At 41.5% G+C, this 14,585-nt stretch overlaps 1 protein-coding gene across 3 annotated transcripts; it reads left to right on the top strand.

The window, feature by feature from the left end:
* Positions 1-5,314: 5,314 nt before the first annotated feature.
* On the top strand, positions 5,315-11,763 carry ZBTB14 (zinc finger and BTB domain containing 14). Of its 3 annotated transcripts, none has more exons than XM_088469805.1 (3): positions 5,315-5,474; positions 7,820-7,882; positions 8,588-11,763. In XM_088469805.1, exons 2-3 carry the CDS (start codon positions 7,880-7,882, stop codon positions 9,944-9,946), a joined length of 1,362 nt encoding a protein of 453 aa, XP_088325931.1. In that variant the 5' UTR covers positions 5,315-5,474; positions 7,820-7,879; the 3' UTR covers positions 9,947-11,763. The 3 variants fall into 3 exon arrangements, with proteins under 3 accessions (XP_088325931.1, XP_088325932.1, XP_088325933.1); XM_088469806.1 differs by lacking the exon at positions 5,315-5,474 and adding an exon at positions 5,490-5,830; XM_088469807.1 differs by lacking the exon at positions 5,315-5,474 and adding an exon at positions 5,490-5,834.
* Positions 11,764-14,585: the final 2,822 nt, after the last annotated feature.

Here is a 14,585-nt window from a genome sequence, read left to right as displayed (position 1 = left end):
TCTTTGCAGATAAAGTATCCTCCATCCGGGCTGGAAAACCCACAGTGCCATCAAAGGAGTGCCAAACTACCAAGCCTGCCAAGGTAAGCCACCTGTCTCCCTGGAACAGCTTTGACATAATGGATGCAAAAGACATTGCTAAAATTATCAGAATGTTGCGACCCACTACCTGTGATCTGGACCCTGCCTCAACCAAGCTTCTCATAGGGTGTATACACATTATTGGCCCTTTAATTGCAAAAATAGTTCAATGCTCTTTGCAAACAGCCATTTTTCCAGAACCACTAAAGGAAGCAATTGTTAGACCACTTCTTAAAAAACCTAATTTAGACCCCGACTGCATGACCAACTATAGACCAGTATCAAACCTTCCTTTTCTAGGAAAGATAATTGAGAAAGTGGTGGCAATGCAACTGGAAACCCACCTGTCTACCCATGATATTTATGATCCATTCCAGTCAGGATTCAGGAGAAGACATAGCACTAAAACAGCCCTGGTATGTGTGCTTAATGATCTTCTGATGGCAAGAGACAGAGGTGATTGTTCAATCTTAATCCTTCTGGATCTCTCAGCAGCATTTGATACTGTGGACCATGGGATTCTAATTGAGCGCCTGAAAAATTTCTGTGGACTGGATGGCACAGTCCTTACATGGTTCAAATCATTTCTCACTGGCAGGTCACAGAGAGTTTCTTCTGGAGTAAACTCTTCATCACCAGTGTCACTTCCATGCGGTGTCCCACAGGGTTCTATACTATCTCCCATGCTTTTTGCAGTATACATGCTGCCACTGGTTGAAATAATCAGACGTCATGGCCTGGTTTACCACTGCTATGCATAGCGTTCCCGCTAGGCTGTTTTAGCGGGGCGCGGCGCCCTGCCCTCCTTCTGGAGGGCAAAAAGCACCCTGCCCTGACAGCCTGCGGGAGCCGTTCTCACCCGCGGGACGCAGTGTCCCGCGGGTGGAGAAACATGCGGTGACCCGGTCACCGCCGGAGAATAGACGCCGGGTGCATGCGCCCGGCATCTATTCTCCCTGTCTGCAGGGCTTGGGGGCTGCCCGGCGTGTCCGTAAGTGCCGGGCACGCCCCCAAGAGTTAACGAAAAAAGGGGACGCGTCTTATAGACACGCCCCCTTCTCAGTCGCGCGCGCGCGGGCATGCCCTCTCTAGCTCCGGCGCCCTCCCACCCGCCGGAGCTAGAGGGAACACTATATGCAGATGATACACAACTGTAAAAAATAGTCCTTTGCTCCAGGTACAAATGACCCAATAACAACCCTAAATGGCTGCCTAGCTGAGCTTCAGGAGTGGATGAGTGCCAGTTGGCTGCGACTGAACCCTGATAAAACAGAGGTTCTTATGATAGGTCACAGGACAGGGCTACAGCATAGCCAACCAACAGGACTTACGCTTGGGGGTTCAGAATTACAAAACACTAAACATGTGCCGAATCTTGGTGTTGTCCTGGATAGTGACACTTAAACATCAGGTATCAGCCACAATCAAATCCTCATTCTTTCATCTGAGGAACATAGCCAGAATCAAGTACTTAATTCCCTCAGAAGATCTGCCTAAAGTCATACATGCATTTATATCATCACGCCTAGACTACTGCAACGCCCTCTACCTCGGTCTCCCAGCAAAAGAATCACACCGCTTGCAGATGGTACAAAACGCAGCTGCCAGGCTATTAACCAACCAGCCCTGTTCCAGCCACATAACACCCATTCTCTACTCCCTTCACTGGCTGCCTGTCAGATGGCGAATTGTTTTCAAGATTGGATTAATAACTTACAAAGCCCTTCATGACCATAGCCCAGGGTACCTGAAGCAGCTTCTGATTCCCTACTGTCCCACTCGATTACTGCGATCCGTTGACGAAGGACTATTAACAGTACCTAGAATCTCACGGAATTCGTCTGGGGATCGAGCTTTCAGTTTTGGGGCTCCAACCTTATGGAACTCACTTCCCCGCACAGTTCGAGAGGCCTCCACTCTAGAATCCTTCAAAAATAGACTCAAGACTCACCTATTCACCCAAGCATTTCACTAATGTCCCTTGTATAAGCTTGTTTTGTATTTTGTACTGTAAATGTAAAGCACTTGGAGTCCTTTAGGAGAAAAGCGCTATATAAATAAAATTATTATTATTATTAAAAATGTCCCTTGTGCACGCTCTAGTTTTTACACTGCAATTTAGATGTCAGTTTGGACACACCTCTCACAAATTTGGGGTATATTTACTAAAGTGAGAGTTTTTGGAAGTAACAACCAATCAGATTCTAGCTATTATCTTCTAGAAGGTGCAAGTTAAATGTTAAGTAGAATCTCATTGGTTGCTATGGGCAACATCTCCATTTTTAAAAACTATCACTTTAGTAATATACCTCTAAATTTCTCTGCACATATTAAAACTTCCCCACCTGCAGTGCAACATGGTTTTACCAAGATGCACAGTTATACCCCTTTTACACCAGAGCAAAAACCTGTTCATTTGCTGGGTCTACCCGGGTCGCAGCTCAGTGTAAAAGGGTCCCTGAAAAATAACCCGTGTCAAGTGACCCAGCAATCCAACCCAGGTAGCTACCAGGGTTGGACCCGGGTAATGGTGCTGTGTAAACTGTGCAACCCGGGTTATCTGACCTGGGTCATGCCTAAAATGAGCTGATTGGTGGTTGTGGAGCATTCACCTCCCACTTTTTATGACCTCACAGGTTTAGCAGGGCAGACCTGAGTTCAGTGTGAACAGAGTTGACCTGGGAGTAACCCAGATCGAAGGTGCAGTGTAAATGGGGTCTGACCTGGGTTGGAACGATGTCCAAAAAGCCAGGTCGGACCTGGGTTTTTGGTGGAAAAGAGGTATAACTTGCTCTATCTTATTCCCAAATCAGAATCAGGCCCTTTGGGGCTGATTCAGAGATGGACGGATTTGCAGAGCTGCACACAAGCAGCTTTGCAAATCCGTCCATCTCAGATGCAATGCAGAGGAAAGGTGTCAGACACCTACTTGCTGCATCTCCATCGCAACTAGCTCCATTGGCCAGGCGGTGGGAGCTAAAACTTCCCACAGCCTGAATGGGTGCACCCACTTAAAAGGTCAGGAATCTGAAACCACCGACACAGACCATGGGTTCGTCCCTCCCGGAAAATGGGGGTGACACACCCCCATTTCTGGGTACGGCGAACCAGACACGCCCCTGCTACGCTTGCCAAACGTCGAAGCATGTCAATCATGCTGCAGCTTGGGGGGGGAGTCTGCAAGCCTAATCGCAGTATCCATTCTGCACATACGCAGAACAGGTCATGCACAGATGCAGACCCGGAAACATGGGAGATGTACGTTCATCATCGGATGAATCTACATCTCTGTATCAGGCCCATTGTCTCTTTTAAGAAGCTTACCACATCAGATTAGCTGGATAAGACCTGGGGGTATATTTACTAAAGTGCAGGATTTTAGAAATTGAGTTGTTGACCATCGTAACCAGATTCTAGCTATTATCTTCTAGAAGGCGCTACATAAATGATAAGTAGAATCTGGTTGGTTGCTATGGCCACAGCTCCACTTCTAAAAGCCCGCACTTTAGTAAATATACCCCCTACTGTTGATAGTAATTTGGGAGCTCTTTGTGGGCGATTCAGGTACATATCATGGGGCTGGTTGCTGCGTCAATCAATCAATTAAAAGACTGAAACGGCAGCTTAACTTAACCAATCAGATCATACTTATCATTTATCTTGTAGTTTCTAAAGATAAGCTAGAATCTGATTGTTTGCTATGGGCAACATCTCGAATTCTAAAAACCCGCACCTTAGTAATATAGCCCCTGGTCTGGGATTTGTATATAAAATAAAAGTGAACTGTACGATCATTTTGCACCATCGACAGCAAATTTCAGTCATTCTGAGGTGTCAAGATGAGAGTCTGCAAAAAGAGGTTAATGTTTCCAGAAGCATGAGGTAGCCCTGCCCCTTCCTTATACTGGATGGACTTATGCTCTTCATAAGGCCAAATATGAGGGAGACACATTGTCAATACTCATAGTAATTTGATGTATAGCATTGTAACAGCGTCAGCTTTAGAACCTGATACTATACCATCATGTTTAAAGTTCTAATGCCGAAACTCAGTGCTTTACATCACATTACTAGACTGCTGAAATGCAGCTATCCACATTGTTATTGTCAACAAATGTAAACACAAAGGCTTACCATACTATCCCTTTAAAACGGGACACTCATGAATTACACAGGTTCTGTGGCTGATTGAAACCAGGTAAAATGCAGGCTTGAAGTCAACCAGCCACAGAACCTGTGTAAATTAGGAGTGTTCCGGTTTAAAGGGATAGTATGGTAAATCTATAAATGTCTCCTTTTTTCCTCTCAGCTAAGCAGAGTTGTGTGAATAGAGTAGTTTTTTGTTTAATGCTATTTGTGGGATTAACTTTCCCAGTCGTCTGAAGAGTCGCTATGACACTCCATCGTTAGTATAAGTAGGGACATGGCTGTCTCTCTACGGTTTACAGCTGCTATATTGACAATAATGGTAGAAATACAAGTTGATCTTGCTAGCTAGAATGAAATGTTAAATTACTCATTTAAAATGAGTCTTAAATCATTAGAACACAATATACTTAGCTCACAGCTAGTAGATAATCCCCTGAGATGAACAATCCGCTATATGTGTCATCACATACATATTTGGAATATACGTGGATCCCTACATCAGTCAGACCTAATGTATAATACACCATCCCACAAAGCTGACAATAGGATCCGGCTGTCATAGTAGTGAAGGTACAAAGAATTGCCCGCACTGACACCACAATAATAAATATAATATTCAAACTGCTTTTCTAATGACTAATTCTAGTTGAATTTGTGTCAGTGTATATAATATTATGTTTATGTAAATAAACAGACCCCAGGGTATGGGGTGCTCTCCCTCAGGGGTCTATTTACTAAGCAGTGTTAGGAGACAGAGTGAAAAGTGATAAGGTGCCAGCCAATCAGCTCCCAACTGTTATCTCAGAGGCTGTGTTTGAAAAATGACAGTTGGGAGCTGATTGGCTGACACCTTATCACTTTTCACTCTGTCTCCTATCACTGCTTAGTAACTAGGCCACTAAATGTCCTTCCCACGCTACAATAGTTAATTAGCTCAATCCAGTGAATTCCGCCCGGCTTAATCCCCTCTGACTCCCGCCTGTCTGTCCGGCACTGTTTGTGTGACGCAGCCGAAAGTCGCGCTGCGCTGACGTTTCTGTGTGAAACGTCAGCGCGGCGCGACATATTGGTCGCGTCACTGGCCGCGCCATTGTGCTGCTCACTGCTCGGAGCCGCCCCGCCGGAAGGAGGAATCCCGGCCGCCCCCTCCATCTCGACCCCGGCCCACCCTGCACTGGAGGCGAGCATTGCAGCCTGCTGCTGCCTCATAGCCTCCCTCTCTCCTACCCGGAGCCTTCCAAACAGTAAGTGAGATGCCGGGTGGGAGGGGGGATGGAGGGTGCACGATGGGCTGCGCTGCTGACCTCCTGTGATGGGGTCCCCCGCTCTCCCCCCCCACTCCCCCCTCTCCCCCTTTTCCGCCTTCATGATGTAAGACCTACATGAAGCCAAACCGAGCAGTAGGAGAAAAGTGGGAAATGTAAATGGCTGACATGGTCCTGCAGTGTGACATGGTCCTGCAGTGTTGTTATGTTGTACATATCAAGTAACTTTTCACTCTTTCCAATGCACTTTTTGACATGGATCTTGGATTTATTTGAAAGGAACAGTTCTGCCAACAGGGAAGTGGCATGTACCTGGGCATACGTTTGGCAGACAAGTAGGTGCATATCACCAATAAAGAAGCATTGTGGCTCCATGTAAAGAAGCTTTCATGTCTGCTGTAGCACACAATTAAGGCTAGCAGGTCTATAGTATGGTAAATATAGTGCCATACAGTGCAGTTCCATTTTAGGGCTCAATCCAGTTAATATGACACCACGCGCAAGTCCCCCTTGCAACAGAGTAGTCATAACGCTGGCACCTACTCAGCCATCATCCCCTTAAAGTTGTGTATTTGTGACTCTTAAGCTGGCCACACACATAGTGATCTGCACACGATCACACAATGTGTACGATTTCCCTTGAAACTCTCCCCGGCAGCTCTGCACACGATCTGCACACAATTTGGTGTCCAATCTTCATACGATCTCTCCTGCATCCAGACTTTCACAGTGCATCGTGTCCTAGATTGTCAGATCTGCCTTACTGCATGGCAGATCTGACGATGCGACTTACGATCAGCGGGGACACGCATCTTGATCGTGAGTGGGGACTCACGATGTACTCAGGATTTGGCCATATTTTACACAATCTGTTGTTCCAATGTGTCGGAATCGGCCAGACCGGGTAAAATATTGCTATGTGTGTGGCCAGCATAAGAGACACTAACCTAAAGTTTTTTATTTCCGTTTTGGTTGTCTAATGCCTGCAGTACTAAGTGGCAGTGCTTTAACTAAGCTTCCTTTAAAGCAAAGTCATAGTATTTTTAAATACCACCACTGCTCAGATTTTTTTATTTTTGCAATGTCCAAGTGTGAGAAAAGATGCAGACATTTTCCACAGTGCTAGCAGCCTGTCGCACAGATGTTTCATTGCATATTTTATTTTCGATCCATTAATGGGGGCGATTCAATTTGTTTGGGATCTGTCTAGAGTGACCAGGAGGTTTTCAATTGTTTTGGGCGCTCAGCCCAGAGGTTGCACTTATTGTGGCTTTCTGCTTGCACCTTCATGTTGTGCGAGCACAAATCCACCTAAAGTATTGCTGAATGTGAGTGCTGGGAGCTCCTTTATTGCATTGGAGAAGCCATCGCGTGCATTTTGGCGTGAGAATGTGGCCATCAAGAACAGCAGGAGACTGCTTACGCAACCAATTGAATTGCTTCCGTCACTTTAGACAGGAGCTGCGGGCACCCAAAACACTTGAATCGTCCCCTTAAAGTCTAAAAATGCTGGAGAGAAAAGCACCCATGTGCAGAAGCATTAAAGTTACTGCTAAGTCTTCTTGCTGAACTTAAACTTAACTTTAAAATGCAACTGTGTTTAATGCTTGTCCAAAAGATATCCTGATCTCACTGCAAACGCCTCCTATTAGTATTATTAATAGGTGTAATACAATGGCTAGGGTGTGTGCTTTGTGGGAAACACCTCAGGATGAGTTGACTGGACGGACCACAGCATACTAAATTGGTTCATAGCTGTTACAGTGATAATATAAAACTAATGGGGAATTCAATTAGCTGTGAGATATCCCCTGCAGATAATGGATCGCACTGCGCAGGGAAATGCTATTTAATAAGGTAGCATTTTCCCTGCTCGGTAAACGCGTGCTAACACTTTGATTCGCGTTAAGTGCGGAGTCCTCACGCCCCCAGAGGGTACATTTTCTTGCGGATAGGTGCGAGGAAAAGTGCACCTCTGCGGTTTAATGGGTGGGGCAAACTCCGCTAATTGAATTGGCCGGCGCGGGTAGTTAGCCCTGAATTTCCCCCCAAGTCTAACGTATGCATTCCTCTATATGGGCACAATTAAACTAATACAATTTTAAGGGCATACTTTCTTAAACATTGCGTTTCGAGATTGGTTACCTGTTATATATTATTAAAGCACTTTAAGATATATAGTGAATGTGTGAAATATCTGTATTCGTGTAACTGGCTGAATCTGACCTCTCAGTTCATTATGCTGAGAGATGTGTACTTGTCACTAGATATTTGTTTGTGCTTATGTAAAACAACCATTTACATATTTCTTATCTTTCATTTAGGTGATTTTGTATTATACATTGAACTGAAAGTATCCATTAAGGACATCTACTCTTTTTTTAATGGTATGTTTTCATTTTATTATTTTTTTCTTAAATGCTAAATGAAAATTTTAGAAAGTACATTTTTAAACATTCTTGGATATTATTGCAGTACGCTTTTGAAATACCTAAATATTATTACACAAATGATTACAGGAGGAAGCCTTTGAGAAAGTATTCTTTGATTTATCCGAATAAGCGGTAGAGGGGTTGTATTTCTTTTCAGTCTGTTATAAATGCAACTAACCCTGGGATAATTAGACACACATCATGGGTCATTTTAATCTGTTAGTCTACTGTCTCCCAAATCTGGTGCGCATGCCCCCAACAGCTCATGTTTTCAGGATTTCTTTATTCATGCACAGGTGACGTAGTACATTGAGCAAAGTCACATTATCCTACTTGTTTCTACAGACAGAAATCCTTATACCATAAGGTGCTGGCGGTGCACAGGGACCAGTTTTGGGAAACACTGCTCTAACATGTTTCACATACTTGCATAACAGTTTAATGGTATATTTTATTTTCATTGGGCTTAAAAAAAGCTGAAAATGTGTTTATGCATTTATCTGTTTTGTGATATAATAGATAATCTAATATTTTGGTTTATGCACACAAGCAATAAATACATCTAAAATATAATTCAGCTATATGAGTAGCAATGTTTATTTATTTGTTTTTTCTTTAAACTTTTTAGTTACTTTTTTTTTTGTTTTGTTTTCTCCCCAGGATTTTTTCATAAGCATGTCTGAAACACTAAAATATAATGATGATGATCATAAGACTGTATTTTTAAAAACCCTAAATGAGCAGCGACTGGAAGGTGAATTTTGTGATATCGCCATTGTGGTAGAAGATGTAAAGTTTAGAGCCCACAGGTGCGTGCTTGCTGCCTGCAGTACATACTTTAAGAAACTTTTCAAGAAACTGGAAGTTGATAGTTCTTCAGTCATAGAAATTGATTTCCTGCGGTCTGACATATTTGAAGAAGTTCTCAACTATATGTATACTGCAAAAATTGCAGTCAAGAAGGAGGATGTAAATCTGATGATGTCATCAGGCCAAATACTTGGCATAAGGTTTTTAGATAAGCTATGCTCTCAGAAGCGTGATGTTTCTACTACCGATGAGAATCCTTCCACTCCAAAAAATAAATACTCTTATGAGACCAGCTTGAAAATAAGTCGTCCAGTTGGCGAGGCCAATGAGAATCAAGATGATGAAATAGAGGAGATTGGAGAGCATGATGATAGCCCTTCAGATGACACTGTTGAAGGGACTCCTCAGAGTCATGAAGAGGAGAAGTCGCCTACTTCGACCTTACGTGTTCAGGAAGCAATCCTCAAAGAGCTGGGAAGCGAAGAAGTCCGAAAGGTTAATTGTTATGGTCAAGAGGTTGAGGCCATAGAAACAACTGAACCTAAAGACTTGGCATCACAAACCTCACAAGCTTTGGCTTTTAGTGACAGCGTTAATGAAGTAAAAGATGAGCAAGCACCAGCATGGACCACTCCTACAGCTGATATGAAATTTGAGTATTTACTTTATGGTCACAGAGACCAGTTTGCTTGTCAAGTGTGTGGAAAGGCCTTTATAGATGAAGCCCGTCTACGGAAGCATGAAAAACTGCACACAGCTGACAGACCATTTGTGTGTGAAATGTGTGCCAAAGCATTCACCACACAGGCACACCTGAAAGAGCATTTAAAAATCCACACTGGATACAAGCCCTATAGTTGTGAGGTGTGTGCCAAGTCCTTTATTCGAGCACCAGACCTTAAAAAGCATGAGCGAGTCCACAGTAACGAGAGACCTTTTGCTTGCCACCACTGTGATAAAGCATTCAAACACAAATCTCACCTTAAAGATCATGAAAGGAGGCACAGAGGAGAAAAACCTTTCATTTGTGCTTCGTGCCCTAAAGCATTTGCCAAGGCATCTGATCTAAAACGTCATGAAAACAATATGCACAGTGAACAACGCAAGCAGGTCACAACCAGTGCCATACAGAGCGAGACAGAGCAATTACAGGCAGCAGCTATGGCTGCTGAAGCTGAACAGCAGCTGGAAACTATTGCTTGTAGTTAAATATATAGTTTGTGACAAAGCATGTGTTCATTTCTTTTTATGGTTTAGCCAAGTCAATTATGCATCCGAGTACCTTTTTGAGACATACAGTACTAAATAAAATATACAAAGTAGTATTAGAAAATGGCCAATAATATTTCAAATAGGTTTGTAAAATAAACAAATTGGTACTGAAATATATGGTTAAATAAAGGCTTCATGTTAAGAAAGCGTTTAAACTGTAGGGAAAAATACAATAATTTACATATCATAATGTAGGCATGTAATAAATAACCCTCAAAGGAGTTGATCTACAGTGTGTGTTAGGTTACTCCTGTATCAGGTTTGATAACATGCACAAATGTTTCAATTTCTGGCAAGATATTTACAGTTGTCTGCTTTTATATTTTATTCCTGTTATGTTGGTAGATCTATGGTACACAAGAAATTTTCCATTGTATAGTGTAATAAATTCCATGAAATGACACTGGATGACCACTCTGAAAGTTTGTGCTACTTGTGCACAGATAGCTCTCCATACAGTTCCATAAATCATCTAATATAAAACCCGTGTATCATGTCAAGCATTGGTAATGATTACATATTTGTGAATGTTACTATCCCTAGTTCATGTATGAGCATCATGAATATCAGCTTTTTTTCCTCCATAAAATGGGCACTGTATAATAGACATTGCAGCCATTCATATCTATGAATGCTTTGATTGGATCTGCCATTAATAGGAAAATGACAGATCTCTATCGAATGAATTATTAAGGGAATCTTTACAATGTAAGGGAAAAGCGCAGCGCAAAGGACAATTGCTTTACTACGGTGTTAAAATTTCAAAAGGCTTCTAATTTAATTTGGGAGTGCATATTCCATTGATATCCGTTTAATTTGGGGTATGGAATTTCTTATATCCTGTTCTGCCAAAGTTATTTGGTCTTTTAATGTACGTGTATGTGGTTGTTGCAACGTGCTGTTTCACGAAGTAGCATCTTGTATTTTAACTATAATTTTCCTTTCGTTTTACATGAACTAGTACATATTTTTATGCAAAACTAAACAGTGAAACACAATTGAACCCGTTGTAATATATTTTGATGTTTTATTGTCATTTACATGTAACTGTGGGAATCTAATGCACTTCTTTACAGCTATGACGGAAGGAAACTACTTTTATCTGTGTACATTTCCAATCTGTAAAAATAACAGATTGCAATGATAAATACTGAGCTCTCACATTTTGCTGGAACAGCCACATTTTTCAATGATGCAAAAAGCAATGCATCTCCCTACTTTTCCAGTGCAATATCTTTTTCCAGGAAAACAATGCATGTAAAGGGTAAGTCTTGTCTTCTGGGAGTGGATTACATGTTGTAAACCTTATCCTATATCTGACCGTTGGCTATAAAGTAAATCTACTGTAATTGGAGGTTGGATGATTGCAGTCACACTGTGACTAACAGGATCGTATTACATTTCTTACTACTCCATTTAAGCTGCAGATGTCAGATACGTCAAGCAGTGGTAAATTTGCTCAAAACTCCACCATTTGGATGCACTGTACCAGAATGTATCTAACCAACAGTTGGAAATTAGATAGGACTTGGATCCATATTGAACTTTTATTACCTTCCCCAAATTCATCTTTTTTAGATACTACACTCTAATAGGAAAATTGCCACCATATAGCATACGCAGCTCAAGGTTTGTGTATTCTAGTAGTCTTGTATAAAATCGCTAAGTGCTAATTTCAGTAGCAAACATTCTGTGTTTTTTTTATTTTTTTTTTGATATAGATGCTCTTAATTATCTGTATATTTTAAAATAAAAATATAAATGGTTTTCCTTTTCTTTGTCTACTGAGTTCATTAGATGTGTGATCCAGGTAACTACAAAATGTACAGTTGGTAGTGTTATTGCTTTTGTTTGGATTTCCTAGCAAGATTTATAAACTGCTCATATTTTGTGTAATTCATCCATTATCATAGTTCTTTACCTTGCTCATCGTTTTTTTATATAGCACACTCAGGGCCTGATTCAGGGCTGGATGCTAATGCAATCGTAGCTATGATTTACTATGCAACACAGCTGCAAAAATGTGGTAATAGTTACAAAGCTTAACCGAGCATAAAGATGCTCACTGCTGCCTTCTCATATGCGTACGACATTGCATACCTGCGTATATATCTGTCACATCGAAGCACATCGAGCAGCCATCTTGCCCTTGCGACAGGTCTGAGCAGCTGTAGACTCGGCAGTTTTGACACACAGAGTGCTCTCATGCTGCGTAGAAGATCGCAAGGGCTAATTTATGCACGCCCATGTAACAACGTTTAAACAGTCAGACACACCTGCAATATATTTGCCACCCCTCATTACCTCCCCCAAACGCTGTTGAGATAGAGGAATAACCATCTGTTGCAGAAGATAATCAATCTGGTACAGTAAAGTATTAATAGAATCCCCAATTAAATAATACATTTATAGGTGGGGGTGCTACCACAGATCTAAAAATTGGGTACAATATGTATTGCCCCCTAATATAGATATAATGCTAGGATCAAAGGCAGGGGAGTTTGTAGAGAGGAGGGGGCTTGTGTATAGTCTCTGTCACGGGCCCCCTCCTCTCCGGCCGGCAGCGCACTGAGAGGTGCGTGGCCAGCGCCGCACTCATTGACTCTGGGCACTAGAGTCTGCCCAGAGTCTATAGCGCATGCGCAATTCACCAGGAAAATGGCTGCTGCGGCCATTTTCCCTGTACTGCGCATGCACAAACAATAGTAAATGGCCACGGCCGTTTTTTCATTTTAGAGCGTAGGCAGCTGCGCGGATGTGGGACTCCGGAGAAGTAAGTATAATATGGGTGCAGGGTATGTGATACGGGTCCCCCATGGGCCCGTGTGCCCCACACACCCTGCACCCATTATAAAAATGCCCCTGGTCAAAGGGATTTGACCCTAGCATTGTTTCTATATTAGGGGGCAAAACATATTGTCAAGTAGGTGAGAACAATATGAACCACACTATACTACAGATGATTATATAACACAGTAGTGCACATAATGTTTAGTGATCTGCGGTTTCTTGGACGTGTCAGCAGAAGTAATTGATTAGCGTTAGTCCTGTGGACATGAATGAAAACATCAGTGATTGTCGCTGTATACATTCTTAGAACATTAACAATTAAAATTGATGAACTGTTTGAATGTATATTACTTGCTGCATTGATACTTACCATTCGCTTTAAACCTCAAAACTGCTCTAAGAATACTAAAACATTTTTGTGCCAGATAAACCTAGCACAGTACACAATATCTACTATAGCGGGACTGTGAGTAATGTTAGTGACTGAACAATTGTAGTACACCAATGTTATGGGGCAGCTATATACAAGCCCCTAATTAAATATGAATGAGAGGAGAAAAGATTTGGAGTACTATTTAAATTTATGAACTTCAAGAACTGAGTGTTGCTAAATGTCTGACACATTGCAGTGACGGTTACATTGTCATCAGAGAACTATATAAAAGCCAAGTGGGATGGAATGCCCTAAGATATACAGCACATGTTACCGTGAATGGGGTTTCTGGTGAATAAAGACCTCTCCAGTTACGATCTGAGTTGAGGAATACTGATTATCTGACACAGTAAAGTGATATATATATGAGTTGATAAAATAAGCAGCAGAGGAAACAGGTTTTAAATTGCCATGTGAACTGGGCTATACCAATCTAATATTTATTAAGTAATCCTACTTTAGAGCTATTCTAACTAAGATCACTGGAGATCTTCTGTGCCAACCCCAGCACAGAACGCATATGGAATGCAAAGTGTAACATTCAGCAAAACAGTAGTTGTATACACTGATAGATTTTAGCATTTTTATTTGATACGTTCAGGGAGCTGTAATTATATTTACCGAACCACCAGCTGTAAATTACAAGGCAGATTACTAGTATAAACTATAATTGAAGCTGGATTTCTGTGTTAGGAAAGTTTACACTGACACAACATAGAAACCAATTTTTAATCCATTAAGAAGTTTTCTTGGAGTCTGCAATATTTATTACTATAAATGACTACAATATACACTCTTTGTGAGATTGGATCATGTAAACAATTATATAAGCTTTAAGAGTGTATTACATACACTTGAAGATTTAATAAGAAAAATATTAAAAAGTAATATCGACAAATAAATAGGCTGTTGTCCAAAATAATTTATTTTGTTTTAATCACTACTTCATACTTTGTACACATTCTTCATTGTTTTTATATAAAAAATAGATAAAAAAACAATATTTTGCTTGGCTTTATACATTTATGGATATAATATTTTTAAGTATTTTAATAAAGATTATATTTTAACTTTAGTGCACCCCGTACTGATCTCTGCTGTTCTTTTGTTTGTTCTCCCCCAATGCTGACAACCTGTCACTCGCTTTGCGATGGATTTCTCTGTGTGTCCATAATCGCAGTGTGATCACTGTGCATTCGCAGTGTGGCTTATACGCATGCGCGAATGCAAATAATCGCTCGATCTGCGTGCATAATTGCCATTGCGTTCATCTCTGAATCGGGCCCTCATTGTCCAGTGCAACTTCTCATACAGTCTCTCTTGCAATATTCTACTGAGGTTGTTCCTGGCTTT

Source organism: Taudactylus pleione, unplaced genomic scaffold (genome assembly GCF_031769625.1).
Source record: "Taudactylus pleione unplaced genomic scaffold, aTauple2 ptg000093l, whole genome shotgun sequence".
Lineage (NCBI taxonomy): Eukaryota > Metazoa > Chordata > Amphibia > Anura > Myobatrachidae > Taudactylus > Taudactylus pleione.
The sequence above is the reverse complement of the archived record's forward strand: the minus strand, read 5'-3'. Positions and strand labels throughout refer to the sequence as shown.